Source organism: Pleurodeles waltl, chromosome 1_2, assembly GCF_031143425.1.
Source record: "Pleurodeles waltl isolate 20211129_DDA chromosome 1_2, aPleWal1.hap1.20221129, whole genome shotgun sequence".
NCBI lineage: Eukaryota > Metazoa > Chordata > Amphibia > Caudata > Salamandridae > Pleurodeles > Pleurodeles waltl.
This window is the reverse complement of record NC_090437.1, coordinates 317,260,759-317,287,538: the sequence shown is the minus strand read 5'-3', so window position 1 is coordinate 317,287,538 and position 26,780 is coordinate 317,260,759. Positions and strand designations below refer to the sequence as shown.

Here is a 26,780-nt window from a genome sequence, read left to right as displayed (position 1 = left end):
AGATCCAACCTCTCTTCCTGGAAGAGTTACACCATCTTGTGGTTAGGGAAGCTGGAGGAGGTGAAGATGACCTTTCTACCAAAGATTCTATATATAATGCACACTCTAACGCTGCAGCCCCCTCCCTCCGCCACATGTCCTCAGCAGGTTGCAGTGCCTCATCGATGATCATCTGGGGTGGGGAAAAGGCATGTGCTGCGAAGAAGCAGGCTTACCTGGCCTCCTTAGAGGGTGGACTGAGCATCCCTCACTTAACAAGATACTACCATGTGGTACAACTCTGCTACATGGTAGAATGGGCCAGGCCATACACGGAGAAGCACCAGTACTTCATAGATCAAGCTGTGGCTGGCAAACACATCGGGAAAATACCATGGCTGCCTAAACCCTTTCGCCTTCAGGAGTGTATATCTTTCCAGTGAGTCGTGCCATGTTAGAAATTTGGGGACACTGTACAAATCAGGTACAAATGTTCCATGCGCTTATCGTCCCCGACTGCCTTTATAGGTAACCACGACTTTCCGCCAGTGTCCTGGCAGGCAGCTGGCTGCAAAAAGTTGGGTGACCCAGTTGAGGCTGGTGGCATCATGGATTTTGCAAAACTCCAATTTAATAATGACCTTCATTCGAATGCCTGCTGGCAGTACATGGACCTTTGACATTAGCTTCTACGGCCCTACATCTACCCTCATTCGAGCTGACCTCCTTTGAAAAATGGCTCATCACTTGCTCATCCGATAAACGCATACTCTCTGACATCTATAAATTCCTTAACACCCCCTTAGTGCTCTCCAAGTCTCTGGTGTAAAAACGCTGGGACCTCGATTGTGAACGAACCTTCACCACAAAAGAATGGGGTGACATCTGGCACAGAGCCCGCACCTATGCAAGTAGTGCAACAGGTACAGAAATGATGCTCAAGATTGTGCATTACTTGTACTACACACCAGCAAGGTTGGCTAAGTGGAAACAGAACAGTGATTCAACTTGTTGGAGACACTTGGGACCGATTGGTAGGCCTACAAATTTGCTTTGGCACTACCTCAAGGTACAACCATTCTGAGCAGAGGTACTGACTGATATTAACAAGATCTATGATACAGATATTACCGGATTCCACAGTTAGATCCTCCTAGGCCTGCTGAATCCACCCACTTACCCATTGAAGTCGCCGAGGGGGGTGAGCTATTATATTGGGGCTTTGGGGCAGCCAAAGAGGTCCCATTGAAACACTGGGGCTTGGACTTGGTGCCGTGGCACCTAGACTGGCTCCATAAGCTATGGGATCTCGTGGGAATGGAGAAATTGACAGACACTGCCTCTCATACATTACTGCGCTTTGATAAAACTCGGGGTGCGGTGTGCTATTCCTGTCCAATGAATTTTGGGAGCTAGCAAGTCCGGCCTACCTACGAGTCCTTGGACTTACCCACATGGACCGCAATACTCAATGAACACTGGGGACGGCTTTCCCCCATATCTTCCCAATCTTCTGCACTAGTTGTGTTACACTTCTACCCATTGGGAGCTGTTGAGGAAGTTTTCTCCCTCCCTTTACCTCCCCTATCCCTCTCCCCTTACTCTTTCCACCGTTCCTACCCCCCACACACTTATCATCCACCTTCCTATCCATCCCCAGTTACTGCGTCTTATTTTTCTTATACCCCATCAGCCTTTGGGTGTAGGTGGAAGTATGCTGCAATGGCTTTGTTTATAAACAATAAAACAGATTTAAACCATAAATCCTCCCCATTATCAAAACAAAAGTGAAAGGCCCAGGATCGAAAATAACAACACTTCAAAGCTAAATCACTAAAAGCAAATTCAAATATACTTAGAGAGACAAAGATGTTGATGTTGACAAGCAAGTCAGGCTGATAGTAAAATGCTGATTACTACGATCAATTAGTGTTTAAAACACAATATTTGTTTCTTCAACAATGAAATCTTTGAACAAAGGTGTGGAATGGTGATGGGGACCTGTTTCGCCCCAAGTTATGCAAACTTATATATGGGTTGGGAGAAACAGGTGCTCAATAGCCCTCGGTTAGATTCATGGAATGACTGCATTATTATGTGGCTGAGATACATCGATGATATCTTTGTTATATGGAAAGGTGATGTGGAAAGTACAAGAAATTTCATTCAAGATATTAATGTGAATGATTTGAATTTGAAATTCACAGGAAATATACATACACAAGAGATAGAGTTTTTAGATGTCAAGATTAGGATAGAAAATGGTTAAATGGAAACCATAGTGTATAGAAAGTCCACTGCAGGGAATAGTGTATTGCATGCAGCAAGCTTTCATCCTCAACCACTGAAGAAGAGTATCCCTTTAGGGGAGTTATTAAGAGCCAAGAGACTTTGTAGCACTGAAAGAGATTTTGGGTCAGTACAACAAGATATAATGATGAGACTAAAAATGATAGGCTATTCGGACGCAACATTGGAAGTGGCTGGAAGAAAAGTGAATTCACGTCCTAGATATTCCCTTTTATTTAAAGTGCAAGATAAAGAAAAAAAAAAGGTAAGACAGAAACAGGAACTCACAGGTTTATAACGACATATAACACTGCACATATGCAAATTAGAAGGCTATTGCAAAAGCACTGGCACAAGTTGAAAAGTGATCCTGTTATAGGTGCGCTAATATCGATAAGCCACAGTTGGCATATAGGAAGAGCAAATCCATGAAAGATGTACTGGTAAAGAGTGACATTAGAAAACAAGAAATAGATAATACTTGGTTGCAACAACAGAATGTATTTTAAACATGTTCAAAATGTAAAGCATGTAAAAATGGTGGGAACATCAAGTCATTGGTGATGGGACAAAAAACGACCCATAAGATTAGGGGACGATATACATGCAAGAGTGATTTTGTAATATATATTTTGAGGTGCAGTTGTCCCATGATGTATGTAGGAAGCACTAAACTACAGGCACATACACTGATTTTACAACATCTAAGAGCTATTCAAAAAAGGATGAAACGTATCCTGTTGCTCGCCGTATCCATGAAAGACATAATGGAAGGGTGGATGAAATAAAGTACAGTGTGATAGATGGGATAGCGAAAGATATTAGGGTAGAAAATAGAGAGAAGAAATGAAGAAGTTTGGAATCAAGATATATAATAATGCTAGATACCAAAGAGCTGAATAGATTAAATAGTAGTGAGGAGCTTCACATACATTTGTAATGAGAACTATATAAGATTTAATGAAGTGAGAAGGAGGTAAGGGAATAACGTAAACATGTTAAGGTGATAGAGGCTGGTTTTGACATTGGACACTTTGTCATCTATGTCCTTAGAAATGAATGCAAATAACCAGGAAGTAGGCTTTGTGATCAGAAAATATTTATAAAATGTATGGGTAGGCCACATGGTATGTAGTTAAATGTAATTTAAAATCGATATCAGAAGTGGTGATAGTGTAAATAAGAATCACATTTTATTATAGATATTAGGAAGGAACAAATTAATTTTTGGATAAAAAGAAGTAAAAGAAATACATGATAAAGTATGAAGTTTAGCTGTGTGTGAGATTGTGATTGAATTAACATGTATATTATGTCACTATCCACATTGTTGTGTTTTTCTGATTAGGTGGTTTTACGAACGATAATATAGTTGTGGTAAAATAATTGAAAAACAATGTGAGAGATGCTAATACTGTTTTGATGATTATAAAGATTGGCAAATCTGTATATATGTACAAGAAAGTAAAAAAGAATGATGTCACTGAGATGAATTGATCATGTGATATATAAAGGAAACTCAAAATGGCGACCGCTAGGTTGACAAAGGCTGAAATTCTGAAACGCGTTCCTGCGTGTCAACAAAATTGACTTTTAAGATCTTTTCATTTGTGGAGTGCTGAATCTTTTTTATGATAAAAAGCAAATGAGAATATTTAGATGTGGTGGCACGCGTCCGATACCGGCACCACCGGCACTGAGGTGCAGAAAAGTTACGCTGCACGAAGTGCCATATATATATATCTGTATATATATCTTTTAGGCAGCAATAAAAACATAAAGGTAACTCTTGTGTATATGTTCCTGCTAGAGAAAGAGATTGGACTTTTGTCTAGTGGCAATTTTAACACCATAAAGTAGGGCAGAAGGTATATATGCCTGCTACAAAGAACAGATCTGTATTTTATGTTAATAGCAGAGTGGATTAGTAAAGCCAGCCATTAAATGTATGTGAGGGGGGCTATGGAGACATGAAGGGCACTTTTGCTGGGAGGCAGTGAGGGAATCCGAGGAGGAGGTCATGGGAGTGGGAGCACCAAAAATGGTTGTCGGACTGGGCGGCACCAGCGCTAAAGGCTGTGATGATAGGTATGTGGGAAGGTGAGGTAATAGTGTCTGTGTTGTTTTTTTCAGTGTCTTCAGAGAACCTGCTGATTAAGTAAAGAAGCGAAGGTAAGGTGACTGACATTTACTGTTGCACACATCACACACACACACATCACACCCACCCCCCATCAGCAATTTTGTGATTATATCTGCCTTCTACATAGGCTAATGTTTTAGCGGGACAGTTTAACCAGAAGCAGAAATGGCGTCTTGTTGGATGACTGTTGCTCAAGCCCTAACTCGGGTTATAGAGGACAGCTCTGAGGCAGGATCAGAGACTGTGACAGCAGATAATTAGACAGCATCTGAGTGAGAGGACAATGGAGGAGAATCTGGGAGTGATTTTTAAGTCAGCGGAGTCCCATCCAACGACTCCTGTTCCAGCGATCCTGAGGGAGACAATGAGTACAGTCATGCTGTCCCTTCGCAAGCAGTCTGTGCAGCGGGACAACAGCTTGGTAGCTTATGTAAGGACTACCATTGACCACTGTATGATCCATTTCTGTCCCAGGGACTAAGTCCAGGCACACCAGAGGAGTAGTGGTTTTATTGTAAAAAGTTGGGGAATGCTGGGTGGTAAGCAGTTTGGGGATCCCTGCATATTCCTGTAGTTTACGTCACAGAAATGCAAGGGAAAATAGTGCTTTTATTTAACGTTTTACATTTGCAGGGCATTCTGGGGAAAAAACCTTTGGGAAATCCTTAAAAGTGATACCTCCCTGGACTCCACCTAATGTCTACTTTTCAGAAATGTCTGGGTTTAATAGGTTTCTCCTAAATGGTTCCTGGTCACAGGACTAATTAATGCACTAACCTTACTTATCATTAGAGACATAATACATTCTGGGACCTTCCCCGTCGCGGGCACTAGGCTTTCCCACACAAGTGAGGTACAATTTTTATCAGGAGACTTGAGGGAATGCTGGGTGGAAGAAAGTCTGTGCCTCCCCCTCAGATCCCAGAACTTTCCATCACCGAAATGTGCAGAAAAAGTGTTTTGTGGCCAAATGATGAGGTTTGCAAAAGATTCTGGGTGGAAGAACCTGGTGGGAGCCCCACAGGTCACTCCATCTTGGATTCCCTTCAAAACTATGCAGGTCTGCTAGGCTTCCCAAAGTGCCAGCTGAGCTAGAGCCCAAAATCCACAGCTAGGCACTTTGCAAAAAAATGCATCTGTTTTCAGTAAGAAAATGTGATGTATCCTTGTTGTGTTTGGGTCGTTTCCTGTCGCGAGTACTAGTCCTACCCACACAAGTGAGGTACCATTTTTATCGGGAGACTTGAGCGAATGCTGGGTGGAAGGAAGTCTGTGGGTCCCCTCAGATTGCAGAACTTTGTAGCACCAAAATATGAGGAAAATGTTTTTTTTTTTTTTTTAGACATAGCTTAAAGTTTGCAAAGGATTCTTGGTGGCAGAACCTGATCACAGCCCCACAAGTCACCCCATCCTGGATTTCCCTAGGTATCCAGTTTTCAAAAATATACAGGTTTGCTAGGTTTCCCTAAGTGTCCGCTGAGCTAAAGCCCAAAACCTACAGCTAGGCACTTTGCAAAAAACACGTTGCGTTTTGAGTCGTTTCCTGTAGGTCATTTCCTGTAGCGGGCAATTGCACTACCCACACAAGTGAGGTACCATGTTTATCAAGTGACTTGGGGGAACACAGAATAGCAGAACAAGTGTTATTACCAATTGTACTTCTCTGTATTTTTGCCTTCCATATGTAAGACAGTGATTAAGAAAGAAGTCATTTTGAGACATGCCCTGTAATACACATGCTACTTTTGGGACCCCCAAATTCAGACGTGCAAATAACCACTGTTTCTAAACTCCATATCTTGTGCCCATTTCAGAAATGTATAGGTTTCCTTGATACCTATTTTTCACTGTTTATATTTCACCAAATGATTGCCGTATACCCAATACACAATGAGAACCCACTGCAAGGTGCAGCTCACTTATTGGCTGTGGGTGCCGTGGGTTCTTCGTGAACTCAGAAGCCCTATATATGCACACACCAGAAGTGTCCAGCAGGTATAGCGCTATATTGCTTTTGAAAATCTGCCATAGTTGGAAAAAGTTGCAGATGAAAACGTAGACTGTAATGGCTGTTTTTTTCAACTCAATTTCAATATTTTTTAATTTCAACAGCTACTTTAAATAGGAAAATCTTGAAGGATATACACAAATGACCCCTTGCTAAATTTAGAATTTTGTCTACATTTCAGAAATGTTTAGCTGTCTGGGATCCACCATTAGTTTCACACCCATTTCTGTCACTAAACGAAAGAGGCTGAAAGCACAAAAAATAGTAAAAAATGGGGTATGTCCTAGTAAAAAACCAAAACTGTGCTTGAAATTTTTTTTTTTTTTTTTTCAATTCTGCCTGTTCCTGAAAGCTGAGAAGATGGTGATATTTGCACCACAAACCCTTTGTCGATGTCATTTGCAGAGGGAAAAAAAGATGCTTTCTTCTGCAGCACTTTTTCCCATTTTTCCCCAAAAACCCACATTTTAGATGTAACTTGCCTAATCTCTCGGTCTCCACCAGGGGAATCCACAAACCCAGGGTACCTTTAGAATTCCCAGGATGTTGGAAAACAAGGACACAAATTTGGCATCAATAGCTTATGTGGAAAAGAAAATTAAGGAGCCTTAACTGTGAACTACCCCCAAATAGCCAAAAAAGGGCCAAGCACTGGGGGGAAAAAGGCCCAGAAGCTAAGGGATTAGGGATTGCTTTAAATTTCGTTTTTTCACTCCACAACAGATTTCCTTTGGGATGGTACATAGATGAGAAAGTAAGTTGAACACTCATCACTGCCATGGTGTCCCTGAATGCCCTGGAGGCAAAAGCAGGGCCCTGTTCAAAGTGGACTGCTGCAACAGCATATGTCCCGTAGAAGACTTGCAAATCTTTAATAACAATTCAAGCGTCAGCTGATTGATGTGGCCATACCCACAGAAACCTGGAGCATGAACCTACAATGACTAAGATGTATTTGTATGCACCATCAGGTTGTAAAGACCGCAATGGTCCAGGTACACACATTGAAGTGGTTTGAAACTAAGAGGTTTGACAATGGACCCTTTAATTTGTTGGCAGATGTCACAACAAAGCACATCCTGTTTGGACTGTTGTATTTTTGTGTTAGAGATAGTAGCCTTCACACCAGCATGGGCAGAAGCAACACCCTCATGTGCTGATATGATGAGATCTAATCTCTGGTCTTGGTTGGGGATCACACAATCATCCCCCCCCCTTCCCTGGAATTGTTGCAAATGCAATGTTTTGGGCACTCAAGTGGTAGGAATATTTAGTAGGGTATGCTTTTAGTTAGGGCCTGCTGTCAGCCGAAGCTTTCACAGCAGCCAGTGTTTCATCATCTATTCTTGTCTGAGAAAGAGTAATCACAGCAACAGCAGCAGTAGATACTGGAGATTCATCAGTTAAATGTTACCTACAACATCTATTCCTACACCTTGGTGACACAAAGTATGAACTACATGGACCATTCGCAGCTTCTCCTTAAGATCAGTTACCTTCCCTCACAAAAAGTTGTGATGGATAGTGTTCCCCTCACTAACTCTGAACCCATTAAGGCACCAGTAATGTAAGTATTCATTTAAAGACTGGCCACAGTAGTACTAATCACACACATTCAAAGTAGAAAGTTCAGGATAGTGTGTTCCAATGCCAAAATTACAGCCTTAAGCTCTGAAAGTTGTTCTATGCAGTCTCTGAGGGTCTGCTTGTAGGTATGTAAAGGACAGAATTCACCATCCCTCATTACTCAAATGACCACTGCACAAGCCATGGAGTACTGGTGTTTGGTACCTACACCTGGCTGTGTTGAAACATCAGTGTAAAATATGATTCTATATTGGTCAAGAAACAATATGTTAGTGGACATGGGGTACTCAAGTTCATATTGTAGGAACTCTTGGGTCTGAAGTGTTGGGTTGAATACATAATCAACATCAGTGGCAGTCAGAGAGGTAGCCCATTAAATCCAACTTGGATGTAGCGCTTTCGTGTTCGGGATGCTAGCCTTGGTAGGTGGCTCAAGAGCTGGTATTGGGGTGACGACAATGATGTGTTTCCACTGGGCAAGAGCCTCTCCTTGATGACAGTCAGTCAGTATTTTTTCCATTGGTGTGAAATGTTGTTTTGCATTAGAGTACAAATGTGATTTGTATGCTATGGGCACAGTGTCACCCTCATTAAATGTGACACAGGAGAACCCGATAGCACCAGGAATTATTTTGTTTTGTTGTCATGTGTGTTTAAATGTTTTGCTTCAAGCATGTCCAATTATAATGCTCTGAGAATGCGTGTATGCTAGGGTGTCCAATGTTTGCTCAAACAATCTGGACAAATTAAGTCATAAAGAGGTTCTATGCATTTTGCATATCCAGGAATGTATTTTCTGCCAAAATTAAAAAACGCCCAGTAGTGACTGTAGCTTTCTGACAGTATTTGGAGGTAGTAATTGTGCGCATTTTTGTAGAAAGTGTGGGGCTAGGCTGCTGCCGTCATATTTGTATCCTAAAAATAGGACACCTAGAAAAGCTGTTTTTTTTCTTCTGAATTATAGCCTTGTGAGGCGAATGGCAAAACAGTGCGTTCCACCCTGACTATGTGTGCATTGAGGTCGTCATCTCTGAGATAGATATCATCCACACTGGACAACGCCTCAGACTCTCGATGTTACACAAGCAGAAAACAATCCTGGACTGTTCAGGCAATATTTCCTTTGAGAGCCAAGCACTGTAAAGGTGCTTAAGTCCCAGCTTTCAGGTGCTAGATTTTAGCAGAAAAAAATCACTGGAATTATCCATGGTTGTTTTGCATATTTTGTGCCCTATGTTGTTAATAAGTGCCATGATGTGTGCATTGTGTATTGCAAATGTGTGACTGTTTAAGCATCTGAAATCTAACACTATTCTATATGAAAGGTCAGGTTTTGCTAAGGGAAATAATTGGTTATTCATTGCATGGACGCAGGGTTCGATTACTCCCTGGTACTCGAGTAGTGTGAGAACTTCTCTCACCGATGCTTTAGCCTCATGTTTAATCAGGTATTGAGGATGGATCTGTGTTGCAGATCCTTATGGGAATAACATGGTAGGGGGAATCTCTATCCCACCCTACATGGTTACGGTACAGCGCTGGTGCTTGCACCAATGCCCAATGTGCGGCGTAAGCTTCTTTTACTGTGCTGGAAGTAGGACTGAGAAAGAAGGCAAAATGACATCTTCCCCTTGTGGGACCATGCAGACAAATTCATGTGGCCAATCTTTTTCTGCCAACAATATATCATAATTTAGTGTTGGTCTTCGAAGATTACTTTGATGGTGCGTTCTATGTCTCCCTCAATCTGTATCTTTAGTTTGTAGACCCTGTTGGGTGGGGAGACATGCCAGTCGACTGTTTCAACTTCAAGGAAGTTGTTAGTCGGTGTCACATCCAGAGGATCTATAAGATTCTAGTGACCTATTGTGATTTTTGCTGCGTTGTCAGCAGAGTCACCTCCCACGTCCTGTTCCTCACTAGTGCTCTCAATATTTTTGGCATGTTTTTCCAAAATAGAAGAACCTTTTTCTTTTAACCCCTTCGCTGCCAGGCCTTTCCCCCTCCTGTGCCAGGCCTTTTTTTGCCTATTTGGGGCAGTTCGCGCTTAGGCCCTCATAACGTTTTGTCCACATAAGCTAACCAAGCCAAATTTGCGTTCTTTTTCTCCAACATCCTAGGGATTCTAGAGGTACCCAGACTTTGTGGGTTCCCCTGAAGGAGGCCAAGAAATTGGCCAAAATACAGGGAAAATTTAGTTTTTTTCAAAAAAATTGGAAAAAGTGGCTGCAGAAGAAGGCTTGTGGTTTTTCCCCTGAAAATGGCATCAATAAAGGGTTTGCAGTGCTAAACTCAGCAGCTTCCCAGCTTTCAGGAATAGGCAGACTTGAATCAGAAAACCCAATTTTTCAACACAATTTTGGCATTTTACTGGGACATACCCCATTTTTGCAATTTTTTGTGCTTTCAGCCTCCTTCCAGTCAGTGACAGAAATGGGCATGAAACCAATGCTGTATCCCAGAAACCGAAACATTTCTGAAAAGTAGACAAAATTCTGAATTCAGCAAGGGGTCATTTGTGTAGATCCTACAAGGGTTTCCTACAGAAAATAACAACTGAAAAAGAAAAATATTGAAATTGAGGTGAAAAAAACATAAATGTTTCTCTACGTTTTACTCTGTAACCTTTCCCTGCAATGTCAGATTATCGAAAGCAATATACCGTTACGTCTGCTGGACTCCTCTGGTTGCGGGGATATATAGGGCTTGTAGGTTCATCAAGAACCCAAGGAACCCAGAGCCAATAAATGAGCTGCACCCTGCAGTGCGTTTTCATTCTATACCGGGTACACAGCAATTCATTTGCTGAAATATAAAGAGTAAAAAATTGCTATCAAGAAAACCTTTGTATTTCCAAAAAGGGCACAAGATAAGGTGTTGAGGAGCAGTGGTTATTTGCACATCTCTGAATTCCGGGGTGACCATACTAGCATGTGAATTACAGGGCATTTCTCAAATAGATGTCTTTTTTACACACTCTCCTATATTTGGAAGGAAAAAATGTAGAGAAAGACAAGGGGCAATAACACTTGTTTCGCTAATCTATGTTCCCCCAAGTCTCCCGATAAAAATGATACCTCACTTGTGTGGGTAGGCCTAGCGCCCGCGACAGGAAACGCCCCAAAGCGCAACGTGGACACATCCAAATTTTTGGAAGAAAACAGAGGTGTTTTTTGCGAAGTGCCTACCTGTAGATTTTGGCCTCTAGCTCAGTCGGCACCTAGGGAAACCTACAAAACCTGTGCATTTCTGAAAACTAGAGACCTAGGGGAATCCAAGATGGGGTGACTTGCGGGGCTCAGACCAGGTTCTGTTACCCAGAATCCTTTGCAAACCTCAAAATTTGGCTAAAAAAACACATGTTCCTCACATTTCTGTGGCAGAAAGTTCTGGAATCTGAGAGGAGCCACAAATTTCCTTCCACCCAGCGTTCCCCCAAGTCTCCCGATAAAAACTGATACCTCACTTGTGTGGGTAGGCCTAGCGCTCGCGACAGGAAACGCCCCAAAGCGCAACGTGGACACATCCAAATTTTTGAAGAAAACAGAGGTGTTTTTTGCGAAGTGCCTACCTGTAGATTTTGGCCTCTAGCTCAGCCGGCACCTAGGGAAACCTACCAAACCTGTGCATTTCTGAAAACTAGAGACCTAGGGGAATCCAAGGAGGGGTGACTTGCGGGGCTCGGAACAGGTTCTGTTACCCAGACTCCTTTGCAAACCTCAAAATTTGGCTAACAAAAAAACACATGTTCCTCACATTTTTGTGGCAGAAAGTTCTGGAATCTGAGAGGAGCCACAAATTTCCTTCCACCCAGCGTTCCCCCAAGTCTCCAGATAAAAATGATACCTCACTTGTGTGGGTAGGCCTAGCGCCCGCAACAAGTAAAGCCCCAAAGCGCAACGTGGACACATCCAAATTTTTGGAAGAAAACAGAGGTGTTTTTTGCGAAGTGCCTACCTGTAGATTTTGGCCTCTAGCTCAGCCGGCACCTAGGGAAACCTACCAAACCTGTGCATTTCTGAAAACTAGAGACCTAGGGGAATCCAAGGAGGGGTGACTTGCGGGGCTCGGACCAGGTTCTGTTACCCAGAATCCTTTGCAAACCTCAAAATTTGGCTAAAAAAACACATGTTCCTCACATTTCTGTGGCAGAAAGTTCTGGAATCTGAGAGGAACAACAAATTTCCTTCCACCCAGCGTTCCCCAAGTCTCCCGATAAAAATGATACCTCACTTGTGTGGGTAGGCCTAGCGCCCGCGACAGGAAACGCCCCAAAGCGCAACGTGGACACATCCAAATTTTTGGAAGAAAACAGTGCCTACCTGTGGATTTTGGCCTGTAGCTCAGCCGGCACCTAGGGAAACCTACTAAACCTGTGCATTTCTGAAAACTAGAGACCTAGGGGAATCCAAGGAGGGGAGACTTGCGGGGCTCGGACCAGGTTCTGTTACCCAGAATCCTTTGCAAACCTCAAGATTTGGCTAAAAAAACACATGTTCCTCACATTTCTGTGGCAGAAAGTTCTGGAATCTGAGAGGAGCCACAAATTTCCTTCCACCCAGCGTTCCCCCAAGTCTCCCGATAAAAATGATACCTCACTTGTGTGGGTAGGCCTAGCGCTTGCGACAGGAAATGCCCCAAAGCGCAACGTGGACACATCCAAATTTTTGGAAGAAAACAGAGGTGTTTTTTGCGAAGTGCCTACCTGTAAATTTTGGCCTCTAGCTCAGCCGGCACCTAGGGAAACCTACCAAACCTGTGCATTTCTGAAAACTAGAGACCTAGGGGAATCCAAGGAGGGGTGACTTGCGGGGCTCGGACCAGGTTCTGTTACCCAGACTCCTTTGCAAACCTCAAAATTTGGCTAAAAAAAAACACATGTTCCTCACATTTCTGTGGCAGAAAGTTCTGGAATCTGAGAGGAGCCACAAATTTCCTTCCACCCAGCGTTCCCCCAAGTCTCCAGATAAAAATGATACCTCACTTGTGTGGGTAGGCCTAGCGCCCGCGACAGGAAACGCCCCAAAGCGCAACGTGGACACATCCAAATTTTTAGAAGAAAACAGTGCCTACCTGTGGATTTTGGCCTGTAGCTCAGCCGGCACCTAGGGAAACTTACCAACCCTGTGCATTTTTGAAAACTAGAGACCTAGGGGAATCCAAGATGGGGTGACTTGTGGGGCTCGGACCAGGTTCTGTCACCCAGAATCCTTTGCAAACCTCAAAATTTGGCTAAAAAAACACATGTTCCTCACATTTCTGTGGCAGAAAGTTCTGGAATCTGAGAGGAGCCACAAATTTCCTTCCACCCAGCATTCCCCTAAGTCTCTAGATAAAAATGGTACCTCACTTCTGTGGGTAGGCCTAGCGCCCACGAAAGGAAATGGCCCAAAACATAACGTGGACACAACATATTTTTTCACAGAAAACAGAGGTGTTTTTTGCAAAGTGCCTACCTGTGGAGTTTGGCCTTTAGCTCAGCCGGCCCCGGGAGGGGGGGGGCAGAAATGCCCTAAAATAAATTTGTCCCCCCCCCACTGCCCCCAAACCCCCCACCCGGAGCGACCCTTGCCTAAGGGGGCGCTCCCCCTGTGTGACATTGGCACCAAAAAACAAATCCCAGGTGCCTAGTGGTTTCTGCCCCCTTGGGGGCAGATTTACCTAAAATCAGCCAATCTGCCCCCAAGGGGGGCAGAAATGGCCTAAATACAATTTACCCCCAGGGCTGCGACCCTTGCCTGATGGGTCGCTACCCATCTCTAAAAAAAAAAAAAAAAAAAAAAAAAACACAAATTAAAAATTTGCCCTGGCGCCTAGAGGGTTCTGCCCCCCCCAGGGGGCAGAAATGGCCTAAAATAAATTTGCCCCCCCCCACCCCCCCCGGAGCGACCCTTGCCTACGGGGTCGCTCCCCCTGCGTGACATTGGCGCCAAAAAACAAATCCCCGGTGCCTAGTGGTTTCTGCAGAAATGGTCTAAATACAATTTGCCCCCCAGGGGAGCGACCCTTGCCTGATGGGTCGCTCCCATCAGGCAAGGGAAAAAAAAACACAAATAAAAAATTTGCCCTGGCGCCTAGAGGTTTCTGCCCCCCTGGGGGCAGAAATGGCCTAAAATAAATTTGCCCCCCAACCCCCACCCCCCCCGGAGCGACCCTTGCCTACGGGGTCGCTCCCCCTGCGTGACATTGGCGCCAAAAAACAAATCCCAGGTGCCTAGTGGTTTCTGCCCCCTTGGGGGCAGATTGACTTAAAATCAGCCAATCTGCCCCCCAGGGGGGCAGAAATGGTCTAAATACAATTTGCCCCCCAGGGCAGCGACCCTTGCCTGATGGGTCGCTACCCATCTCTAAAAAAACAAAAAAAAAAAAAAAAAAAAAACACAAATAAAAAATTTGCCCTGGCGCCTAGAGGGTTCTGCCCCCCCCTGGGGGCAGATCGGCCTAATAATAGGCCGATCTGCCCCCAGGGGGTGGCAGAAATGGCCTAAAATAAATTTGCCCCCCCCCCCCCCCCGGAGCGACCCTTGCCTACGGGGTCGCTCCCCCTGCGTGACATTGGCGCCAAAAAACAAATCCCCGGTGCCTAGTGGTTTCTGCAGAAATGGTCTAAATACAATTTGCCCCCCAGGGGAGTGACCCTTGCCTGATGGGTCGCTCCCCATCTCTAAAAAAAGAAAGAAAAAAAAAAAAACACAAAAACAAAATTTGCCCTGGCGCCTAGAGGTTTCTGCCCCCCCTGGGGGCAGAAATGGCCTAAAATAAATTGCCCCCCACCGAGGGAGCGACCCTTGCCTAAGGGGTCGCTCCCCTTGCGTGAAATTCACGCAAAGAAAAAACTCCCTGAGGGGGGCAGAAATGGCCTAAATATAATTTGCCCCCAAGGGGAGCGACCCTTGCCTAAGGGGTCGCTCCCCACCTAAAAAAAAAAAAAAAAAAACGTTAAAAATAATAAATAAAAATAATTATCCCTGGTGCCTAGAGGTTTCTGCCCCCCCTGGGAGGGAAAGTGCCTACCTGTGGAGTTTGGCCTTTAGCTCAGCCTGCCCCGGGAGGGGGGGGGGCAGAAATGCCCTAAAATAAATTTGTCCCCCCCACCGCCCCCAAACCCCCCCCCCCCGGAGCGACCCTTGCCTACAGGGTCGCTCCCCCTGCGTGACATTGGCGCCAAAAAACAAATCCCAGGTGCCTAGTGGTTTCTGCCCCCTTGGGGGCAGATTGACCTAAAATTGGCCAATCTGCCCCCAAGGGGGGCAGAAATGGCCTAAATACAATTTGCCCCCCAGGGGAGCGACCCTTGCCGGATGGGTGGCTCCCCATCTCTAAAAAAACAAACAAACCAAAAAAAAACACACAAAAAAAAATTCCCCTGGCGCCTAGAGGATTCTGCCCCCCCTGGGGGCAGATCGGCCTAATAATGGGCCGATCTGCCCCCAAGGGGGGGGGGCAGAAATGGCCTAAAATAAATTTGCCCCCCCTACCCCCCCCCCCCGGAGCGACCCTTGCCTACGGGGTCGCTCCCCCTGCGTGACATTGGCGCCAAAAAACAAATCCCAGGTGCCTAGTGGTTTCTGCCCCTTGGGGGCAGAAATGGTCTAAATACAATTTGCCCCCCAGGGCAGCGACCCTTGCCTGATGGGTCGCTACCCATCTCTAAAAAAACAAAAAAAAACAACAACAAAAAAAAACTCAAAAATAAAATGTGCCCTGGCGCCTAGAGGTTTCTGCCCCCCCTGGGGGCAGAAATGGCCTAAAATAAATTGCCCCCCACCCAGGGAGCGACCCTTGCCTAAGGGGTCGCTCCCCTTGCGTGAAATTCACGCAAAGAAAAAACTCCCTGGTGTCTAGTGGTTTCTACCCCCCTTGGGGGCAGATTGGCCTCATCAAAATAGGCCAATCTGCCCCCAAGGGGGGCAGAAATGGCCTAAATATAATTTGCCCCCAAGGGGAGCGACCCTTGCCTAAGGGGTCGCTCCCCACCTAAAAAAAAAAAAAAAAAAACGTTAAAAATAATAAATAAAAATAATTATCCCTGGTGCCTAGAGGTTTCTGCCCCCCCTGGGAGCAGATCGGCCTAATAATAGGCCGATCTGCCCCCAGGGGGGACAGAAAAGGCCTTACCGAAAACATGCCCACCCCGGGAGCGACCCTTGCCCAAGGGGTCGCTCCCTTTTGTCAGTATCAGTGAAGAAAAAAAAAATCCCTGGTGTCTAGTGGGGTTTCAAAAGCCGGATTGCAAGCAATCCGGCTTTTGAAACCCTCGGAGAGACTTCAAAGGGAAGGAAATACATTTCCTTCCCTTTGAAGCCCCTCCAGGCCTCCCCCACGTGATTGAAAGAGAAATGCTTAGCATTTCTCTTTCAATCGATGGGGGAGGCCCCTGTGACTTATCAGCGCGCGCTCGCGCGCTGACATCACGGGGGTGGGGGGGGGTCGGGGGTGGAAGGGGAAGGTCTTCCCCTTCCATCCCCGGCTTGGGGGGGGATGGGGGTGCACGGGGGGCGCGCTTGCGCTCCCCCAAGTTCCCCTGTGCCATGGACGAGATGATCTCGTCCAAGGCACAGGGGAACTGTAGCCTTGGACGAGATGATCTCGTCCAAGGCACAGAACAGGTTAAATTGGGGTTTTGGTTGTGGAAGTTTCTCTTCCTTAAAAGTTTCTGAAAAATGTTGAGCCCTTATTTGACTTCACCTACTTACTTCAGTGTTCTGACCACCCTCCTCTCTCACCCAGTTTATACGGTGTGTCCTTAAAGGAACGAGATGGGTGACTGTCAGTATATTGATATCTGTCAGAAGTTTTAAAAAGTTTCCCTATTTCTACAGTTGTATCTTTTGCCTGAGGTCTCCAGTTGCAGAGATTCTCCTATTTGGCTTAGTCTATCTTTATTAGATTTTTGTTTATCCCAGCATTTCTTAGAGCTCTCTTATACTTGCTTACTATCTTCCTTACCGAACGTACTTTGTCATTGTGGTTTAGTTGGTCAGGGCCCCCAGACTCTCTCGACCTATAGTAGTATCAGTTTCGGAAATCATCTTCCACAACTCGAGTTCCTGATCCAGTTGAGGAATGTCCCAGAACCACTAGCGAATTGCCAATGCTGCTGCTTATAATAACTGAGGAGACTGTGTTGAAAATACACATCAGTTTCATCCCCTGTTTGAGGGCAGGGGCTGCCCCATTCTAATTTTTTATCTGTTTTAACATCTCTGGAAGACTCCGTCGGTGTACCACACATTGTAGTGTATATTGCAGCAATCCTCTATAAAGGGAACCATTTCATTACTAGATGCTGTGGGTAAAGTCTTTGCGGAATGCTTATTATCTCAGTTAGGAGCATGGGCAGAAGATAATAAAATCATTCCCTTAGGGCATGTTTTAGGAGAAATCATGAAACCATTAATAATATAACCGCCCTACAATTACTCAATAAGAAATATGTAACCATTAGAGGTGGTATGATCTATGCCACCATCATAGATTTTTCTACAGTATTTCATAAAGTGGATCAATGAATACTGTGGAAAAAGCTTGCATGTTTAGGCATGCCAGGGGTGCCTACTGCACTTAGTTAACGCCCTTCACTCTTCTACCTGGTTTAGAGTATTACTAGGTGGAGATCAGGGCCTCTTTGGGGAAATAATAACAGAGAATGGTTTAAAACAAGGATGTCTGTAAGTCCTGCTGCTCTAATCCTTAAGTACCTCAGATTTGCCCGCTCTTGTTACACAGAGTAGGGGCATAGCCACAATTACTGGGTGAAGATCAGTAGCATGCCATAGTAATGTAGGATTCCACCCTGAAAGGCTTTAATAGTTGATTGGGGGTATTGCAGCAAATTTGCCAATGCTCACCATCCAAAGATTATTATTTCTAAAAGCACAAAACTTTGCTTCCACTGCAAGAAATAAAAACAAATATGTAAAATTCCCATGGCATTTGGGGGCCCAAAAATTAAAAGTAGTGAAGACCTATACCTACTTGGGGAAAATATTGTGCTGTAATATGAGCGATAAGGATCACATTGTGAATAACATGTGTAAAGCAAAGTCCCAAGCCAAGGGTTTGGGAGCGCTTTATCGGGCCAGATGCATAAGACACTTTTCTCATGCTTTAGAGCTTTATCAGGCTAAACCCCCACCCCCTCGCTCTATGCAATGGAGAATATTGGGGTTTTAAGAATAAAATAGAAGGTAAAGTGTTAAGAAATCTCACTTCCTGTAATACCTCAATCTCAGAGGCAGCATTACGGCTGGAAATGGGAATTAAAAGTGTTTTTGCCCAGGGTCTGGCGGGTGTGATTCATTGAGTGGCTTGCCTCAAGAGGAGTGAAGACAATACAATAAGGTACTGCATGAGAAAATAAATTCTTATACACAAGAGGGTTACGGCATTTTACAAGATTGTGGATCTTGTTGCGGCTAAATAAGCTTCCAATAAATTGTCCTACAGCTAAATGGCACGGAACATCGGAAACTTAATTCTAGCAGAATGGATCCAAGACTTAAATCATATTTTATTAATCTGTCCAGAACTTCTGTTGCATCACCGAAAATGGCTGAGGCCAATATTTTTGAAGCTGCGGATTCGAACCTTCTCAGAAGTTCTTCGAATACTTTATGACCTCCCCAAAGAACTGTTCTATTGCCAGTTTTGTTACTTTAAGTATTATTTTTTTAACGTATATTGATCTTATTGTGTACTGGGGGTTCTTGATTTGTTTCCATATGGGCCATAACCAAATTTCATGAATTTCAAGGCTGTATAGAATTTGTACATAACATATTTTATGTGAGGCAATTTGAATGTCTTCTTTTTATGTGGACCTCTTCGGAGTTCTGTCACATAAATAAAATAAACGTTCAACTCAACTTTTCAATGAATACCCCTTTTTCAGGAACAATAATAAAGGAAACATGATTTACCCTATCCAGAGTCCTTTAATTAACTTACCTGAATAACGAGACAACATTTTCTCCAGTCATCTTCAGACTGTCTTCAGGAAGCATGCTTAAGATTGCAGCTTTTTGGTACATGTATATTGCCTGTGGAAAATGCATTTGTTAGAAGAAGGTTTTATAAATCTACTGTAATATAATGGATGAACCCTCAAGCATACACAAGACAGCTCAGTTTGATATAGCTTTTCAAAAGCACTCCCAACATTCAATGGCATTTTACTGACTAACTGGGATTAGTGCTAGAGATTTACCATCTACCACCACATAAAAACATACCAAGGGCAAAAAGTAAAATGTGGTACATTTTCGAAAGATGACTGGTTTCAATAATGGAATTACTTTCATGAGTTACCCCCAAAGGCAACTCATGAGAGTGTGCAAAAGCTGTCTATAATTGCTTAACAAAAATACTGCAGTTGGTGAGTTTCAAGAATAAAAGATGAAAAAGAAACTTTGGAATGTTTGCTTATTACTCACACTAAGTCTCAAAGTTTTACTATTGAGGCTAATATAGTTGGCATCACACAGGAGCATTTCAGTCATCCACTCAAGCATAAAGCAGACTTTCTGATGGTTTCCCAAGTGTTAAAGAGAAGTGGTCATGAGGATGAGCCTTGAGGAAGTCTATGAGTAAGAAGTGTTTTGGGAAGACAAGAATTTGCCTGGTTGGACGTGGAACAAAGGTAACTGAAACCTGAACTATTTAAACTCATCCTACAGAACCCAAGACCGCAATAAATTGTAGCTGATACGGTTTAGTAATTTGAATAATACTGACACCTCCCTTCCTTTCACCAAACTCAGAAAAACTTCACTCACAACCATCTTCATACTTCTGCCTCACTTGAAAACTGATTGAAAATCGCCCAAAAACTAACTTCTTTCTAGAGGTTATTACTGCATCTTTCTTGTATAAAGTGCACATTAAACTATCATGAAGTACCTCAGTGTGCTAGTTGAGAGCGGATGACCAAAGACAAATTAAACTTGCTGTTATCACAGTATAAACAGATGTTTCAGGGATTTTCTTAAGTCAGTTTCCAATGATACCCAAGCAGTGAGGAAAATAATCCTGCTACCATGAAAGCACTAGCCACCTAGTAGGCATATGCCTCTCCGTTAAACATAGATTCAAACAAATTTCAGAATGTGGGTTGAACTCCAATAGTGCAATTTTGCACTGATTTTTTCATTCTGTGGGAGGATGGCCTGGTGCCAACAGATTGCAATTGTGACTCAATAAATATTTGGGTAACTCACTCGACATTCAATGAAAAATGCTGTGGAAACTGTGGTCCTAATTAACATTGAGCTGTGTTTCTAAAAGTTAGTGCAAAGATAGTCCTTACCTTTTTTTCTTTAGATCTTTTCAACATCCTTCAATCAATTCACTTTATCTCCTTTCTTTTTAAAACATAACAGTGCAGAAGTGGCTAAACATTCTTTCAAATTATCTCCACAGCCATTAAACCTCCTCAAGCCCCATGAAGAGGACTACCATTGCCCTGTCCCAAAATTAAAGTACATACAGAGGTTAACTTGAGTAACTTTTGAGTAAAGAATGGCTTTTAATAAAATAGCACTGGGGATTATGTTGAGTGTTTGGTCACAGGAAATGTACCTCATAGCAATAAATTTCAACTGATAACATGTTCCTATTCGTATTCACTCGCTGCACCAGTGATATTTTTGATAAACATTGATGAAGTGACAGCTTTCTGGGAAGGGAAAAATGGGTTCTGCCCTCCCAGTTTGTTTACCTTGGACCAGCGGCTTTCTTTACAAAGCAAGTCTGCATAATGATATGCCTGGAGCCAATCTTGCTGGAAGGAATTGCACCACATCAGCTCCCAGTAACAAAGATGATGGATCTGCTTCCACTCCTTCTGAGCATCAATGCACTCTTGGAAAATGACCTGAGCCTGCAAATTAATTGGATAATACAACAATTAGTTCCATGCTTCCAGAGAGGAATATTTTAATATCTATCTGCACTAAACATACTATCTATCATTGGAAAGCATCAGGAATGTCCAAAGCTGCTCCACCGGGGTTCAGACCCCTCCCATATTTTCAGGGCAATGAGTATGTCAACATTTCCTATTTAGAGTCACTATTTCTAAACAGACACTATGTAGATAAAGTGAACATATGGCATGAATCCAGTCCTCTTGGCTTCAAATAAAGTATAATGAAATATGGGCTTACCTTCTCAAATTCCCCTTTTAATATATTAATTCTGGCAGAATAAAATAAAATAATGGAACCCTAGAAAGATTAAAAAGAAAAGCCTTGTTTAGAAAAATTCTTGCAGAAGGAATGCTTGCTGGTTGTGTTAGTCATATGAAAGAGTACGCACATTTGGAAATTTCTTGAGGTAGGGTTCAATTAGTGCCTCTGCTTCCTGGAGATTGGACTCTCCTGTACCTAATCAGAAAGGCAAATAAATCAGCCTTAGAGATAATAAATATTTAGAAGGAAAACACAGCAGGGGTTAACGCCCAAATTTTGTTTTGGAATGCAGTAATCTATTGGAATGCAATAATCTAATCCACATTTAACATACATAACAGGTGGATCTTTAGGACAACATCCTGCAACATGTAGTACACAACAAAGGTTAGACTTCTAAATTGATTAAATGTCCATGTATCTGTAAAGAAGGATCAAAGTGAATTGAGAGCAATGACTTCTAAGTGTCCTAAATGCACTTTCTTATAGAGGTTCTCAAACCCTGAGTCCCAGGTCTTGGCCGATCGACTAACTCCCTATCATATGAACATCAAGGTAAACGTCATAGATAGTTGAAATGCATGGACCATAATTTTAGTGACATCATAAGGAACAGAATGGAAGTGTCCTTACCTAGAATTAAACAGACATATGTATGATACAGCAGCAGCGTAAGAATACATAGTATTGCTCTGAGACTAGAACCGTATGCTCCTTCACGAAGGTGAGAAAGGCCCAATTCCTAGAAAATTCAAAAAAACTTGTTAAAGTCATTTTCCAACCAATATGAAATATTTATGTTTATAAATCCCCAACAATGTAATAATGAATACTGAGAATACAGTACTCTCTAACTCGGAGGCACTAATCTGAATTGAGACCAAATTTCAAACAAAATTAACACAATATTAGGCTGGATCTGACTATATTTTGGGCAATGCCTTTAAACTTTAAAATGAGATCATAAACTGCATAAATACTGAGAGGTCTCTTGTTCAAAAGCTTTAAAGTCCACTAGTCTGGTATGAATTTGTGAAAAAAATACTACACAAATTGAGTGGTGTACATTGATGTCAATGACACGTAACCAGGGGTAGCAGTTACCCCTAAATTGCTTGCATACATGCCCTCACATCTCTGGCTTCAGAGTGTATCAAGGCATCTGCAGTAAGTAAACTCTATTTTCTCCATTTTTCACTACGTGCCCTCCATTTAGCTCCTCAGCACCCACTAGGACGATGGGGATAATCAAAGGGTGCTTCAAAAGGATCAACCAAATTATGTCATTGGTAATCAACATGTGCATGATCTCTCATCCCCTGGAATGCTGGTGAGTCGACTTCAATGGTTTTGTGATATTCTTATTACTGTACAAAAGTCCTGTCAGCAGAATGTCTCTAACAATCTTGGACCTTTTGGTCAAATCCTTGCAAGTTGCTTTAACTGAAACAGAAGAATATGTTGCTCACGGTTTTAAGAAATATTCTTAATACAAATTTTGGGCAACATCAAACTGAATTAAGTATGCCATGTAGGGAAACGGAATTAGTATACAGCATGATAAAGTGTAAAAATGCATATTCTGGCATTCACTGCCTATAATGTATGGGTTGAGTGATATGCAAATTATTCTGGCGTATTTGCGCTCGTTCGACATACAAAGGTAGCCAGACACTACATTCCACATTGCTTGCACTCAAGGACCCTCACAAGTAAATGTGAGTTATCTGTAAGCGTGAATCCTATAAAAGGAAAGGAGTGCATTAAAACAAACTACAAAATGTACTCATGAAAAATTGTTTAAGAACTAATTGCTTCCGGAAAGTTTTGTTCGACAAGACATAATACCATGCAATGTGGATTTGTAAGCACAAATATAGACAAAACGAGGTATGAAATGTTTTTTTGTGATGCGCATTAAAAAAGACATCTTATGATAGTCAAAAGTTGATTCTGGCATAAATGGGAAGAGCGAATCCATTAAATGCTCATGAATGTCCCAATTAAGTAAAGCTTGCAAAAGTACAATATAGAGCAAGTGACCATTGCATTGCGGACGCTGCTTGTGTGGCAGGGCGTCCAGGGACCAGGTTTGTGGTAGTCCGCATAAACATTTTGCACTGGACAAAAAATGTAAAATACAGAATGTACTGCAGTCTTGCGGCTACATTCATGTTTCGCCAATTTTAAAGCGTGAAGAGATGAAACGTTTTTTAAGTTTAAGGCAATATATTTTACACCAGTTAGTATCACAGAGCACCATAAATAATGCAAAATCTACTTGCTCATTTTATTCAAAGAAAGAGTGAGGGAAATTAAAGTTTTGGATCCCACAAGGGAGCTTGTTCTAGCAGTTCATCCTGAAGGCATGATAACTTACCCCTTTTTGGAGATTCTACAAAGACTTAAAACTCTGAAATTTAATTTAAACACTTGCTGTAAGCAGGCTATGAACACAGGAAAACACTTAAAACATACGAGTGTAAAGAGGGAGAAGCTGCTGATTACTTTGGAGGTTTAAGTTGTTCACAATAATTATTTTCCTTGTATTGTTTGGGGAGCCTGTTCCGATGTGTAGTCTTCTTTTCTTGTTTTAATTAGGAAGTGCATTTATGCATGATGATGTTATATTAACTATTCTTTATATTTTTGTTTGCAAATACTTATATTTTTGTTTGCAAATACTTAAGTTAATTTTTCTTTCGTTGCCAGTAGTTCGCGAGAGTATGAAAATCTGGATTTTTTCTCCCTCTGACTATGCTTTACAGACGTAGAGCGTGCAACATCCCACATTCTGTGCTTGATGCGTATCAACAAGTCTACCCTAGGCTGCATGCAGATCATCACTTTTGGACACAAGTGGGGTAAAATGCTAACCTTTTGGGAGCTGTTAATAGGAGACATTATTTTCCTTCCAAAGTTTGGGAAGCCTGGAACCACATTTTTGTTTTAAATAGTCACAGCCTACGTACAGTGCATGGTTATTTCAATTTGAATATCGGTCTTTAAGTCAGCTCGTCCGTAGGTTACATGTTTCCATGATAATCATAAAGTTACCTAAATATGAGGCATTCCGAAAAAATACAAACATTGGAACTCTACAACTTCTCTGAGTCAAGTGTGACCACAGGATCTTTCTTTCCTGGTGGGCAGCAGTTACTTCCAATTTGTTGCCCCTTACCAGAACTGGAATGTCCTTCAGGGTGTTGGGGTCCTCTATAAACTTCGTATTGTAATGATGATGATTATTATTATTATTTCACGAAATGATAGGTATAGGAAACCAACGAGGAAAACTAGACTGTCATGAATGGCGGTCTGGCAATTTATCTCAAAAAGTTGATACTGTTTTCTGTCGTAATGGAAATCAATGGGCTACTACTTAAAAAACCTCACGCTCTGAAGAAGTTTCCCGAATTTCCTTAAAGGCAACACTGTTGTAGTACTTTATAGATGTAAGGCAGCAAACCTTTTATCAATCTCATATCTGTAGCCTCTGATATCAGGCTAAAAATAACTAAAGTTACGCATTTCAGTTAAGAAAATGCTATGTTCAATTTCCTCAGCTCTATTAGATCGTGGATAAAGGATTCCAAATTGACACAGGATTAATCTGCCTTGTTTCTTAAACGATTGATTTTGCAATGTTATTATTATATGAAATAACAGAGGCTATTGAATCCCTTTGCTGGATTTTCACTGACTCAAACCTCGTGTAATAACATATTCTTTCGCCTCTACTCAGATTTAAAAGCAAGGTGCCTGACTGAGGCAATCATCAAGGTGGTTTGTACAAAGTGGACACCAGCCACTGTGGACACCAGCCACTGTGAACTGAACGGAGACCAGCCTAACAAGCAACACGGAGATAGCAGTAAATACAGTTCACTTAAGACTGGTGAGAATTGTATTAGTGACCTAGAGTTTAAGAGCAGTTGCAGCCATGTCCTCGTACCTTGAGCTATCCACATAAAAGTGCAATATGGAGTTAACTGTTCTTAGAAATTCATGTAATGGATCAAACAACTGTATTTTGTGTTTCATTTTGCAGCAGTCACGGGAGTGTATTATCAATTTGTTTAGATCTTGAACATGGCCTTGTAATATTACATAGTTAATATGCATTTGCTGTCAGTAGTGAGCACTTTGAGTGAACAGACTCTTTTACCGGTGCTTTATCTCTGACAATGAGGCTGTGATCTTTCACATTCATTTAGATCTTCCAGTGTTATAACAGATCTGCTATAACTCATGGCTGCCATGGCCTTCTTGCATCCTACAGATGAGTTTGTTAGTTGCTAGATGTGTAAGAGGTCCCTTACAGAGAATGGGCCTAAAAGCACTGTCTGCTTCTAGGTCATCATGGGGCACCCCAGGGCATTCGCTCATTGCTCTTGCAGGAGAGGGGCACTATAGTGCTGCACCTGAAGTTCCAGATAGCACCTTTAATGAAACTAGGCAGGCATGCACATAGCTCCTAGCTGCTGCAATAAGAGAGGGCTGGAACAGGTGTCTTGTAACTACCGAGGGTCGTTCTGTAAAAAACCTAGCCTCCTCCATCTTGCACTATACTGCGCACACGTTACGTGGGCGTGGCCCAGAAGCACCAGCCAATGCCTGCTCCTGCTGTCCTCACTGTCCATTGTTTAATCTTTTACAATTACATTTAGAATTGTATTTCTGTGCATGGTGGATGTACTGTTTTTACTTGTTTCATGCTTCTGTGATTTTTAAACTATCATTTTTCGTTCTTTTCTAGTTTGATGGTATTCATTTCAAAGATATTTATGACCAGTTATTTATTTATTTATTGCTATTTTTGCATACAGGTGTAAATTTGTGACGTAGAAAACTGCTTGTATGAATTTGTGTATATGATACTTCTAAGGTGCTTTCTATAATTTGCTTCTGTCGTGTCCTTAATGAGCCTATAGTATTAAGACTGACACAGCAATTTCTAAACCTCTTAAAATAATATATTTCATAACTATAGGTTCAGAAAGCATGATTTTTACGTTCTCACACCCAGAGTGAAAATGCATTTGGGAAATAAAATCATGTAAGTAAACTTTACCCGGTTTCCCGAGAAGCCTATGAATTCTAGAAGTCTAAGAACCCGCCCTGGTAGAAGGGACAGCATCTGCAAGAAACAAAAAAAACAATGTTACAAAAGCAATTGTGACTGGCACACTGTAGAATACATAGACAACACAAGCGAGGGTGCATTTAATGTGTATGGTCCATAAGCACTCGATTGTGCCTTGCTCCCTCAGAAATGACTGTTGTACTAGTTGACGGCTGTGGGACACAGACCTAAGAAAAGCCCAATTATGTTTCCTGATGGACAAGCACCGGAAGGCCTCACACTTCCAAAATAAATCCTTATAAAAACTTTATGGTTGGCGGTCCAGAGCTGGGCTGGAGAAAAAGGAGCCAGAAAGATGCAATTGGTTTTTAGCGACTACAATTGTTAAAGGATCACAATTTCTACTCTTGTGGAACTTCTGTAAATGTGCTTGGAGGGAGATCTGCTAATTTGTAAACACTTCCACTCCAAGCACTTTCATAATATTCAACAAGGTCG

General features: G+C 42.4%; 1 protein-coding gene across 3 annotated transcripts in view; it reads right to left on the bottom strand.

Moving 5' to 3' along the window:
• The window catches only part of TTC39B (tetratricopeptide repeat domain 39B), a 486,814-nt gene that overhangs the window by 26,272 nt on the left and 433,762 nt on the right, over positions 1 to 26,780 (bottom strand). For all 3 annotated transcript variants that reach the window (XM_069238795.1, XM_069238785.1, XM_069238805.1), the window contains 6 exons: positions 26,271 to 26,336; positions 21,830 to 21,938; positions 21,324 to 21,391; positions 21,173 to 21,232; positions 20,725 to 20,886; positions 18,957 to 19,048 (listed from right to left, as the gene is read on the bottom strand). In XM_069238795.1, coding sequence (XP_069094896.1) covers positions 18,957 to 19,048; positions 20,725 to 20,886; positions 21,173 to 21,232; positions 21,324 to 21,391; positions 21,830 to 21,938; positions 26,271 to 26,336 — 557 coding nt within the window. The remainder of the gene's footprint in view (positions 1 to 18,956; positions 19,049 to 20,724; positions 20,887 to 21,172; positions 21,233 to 21,323; positions 21,392 to 21,829; positions 21,939 to 26,270; positions 26,337 to 26,780) is intronic.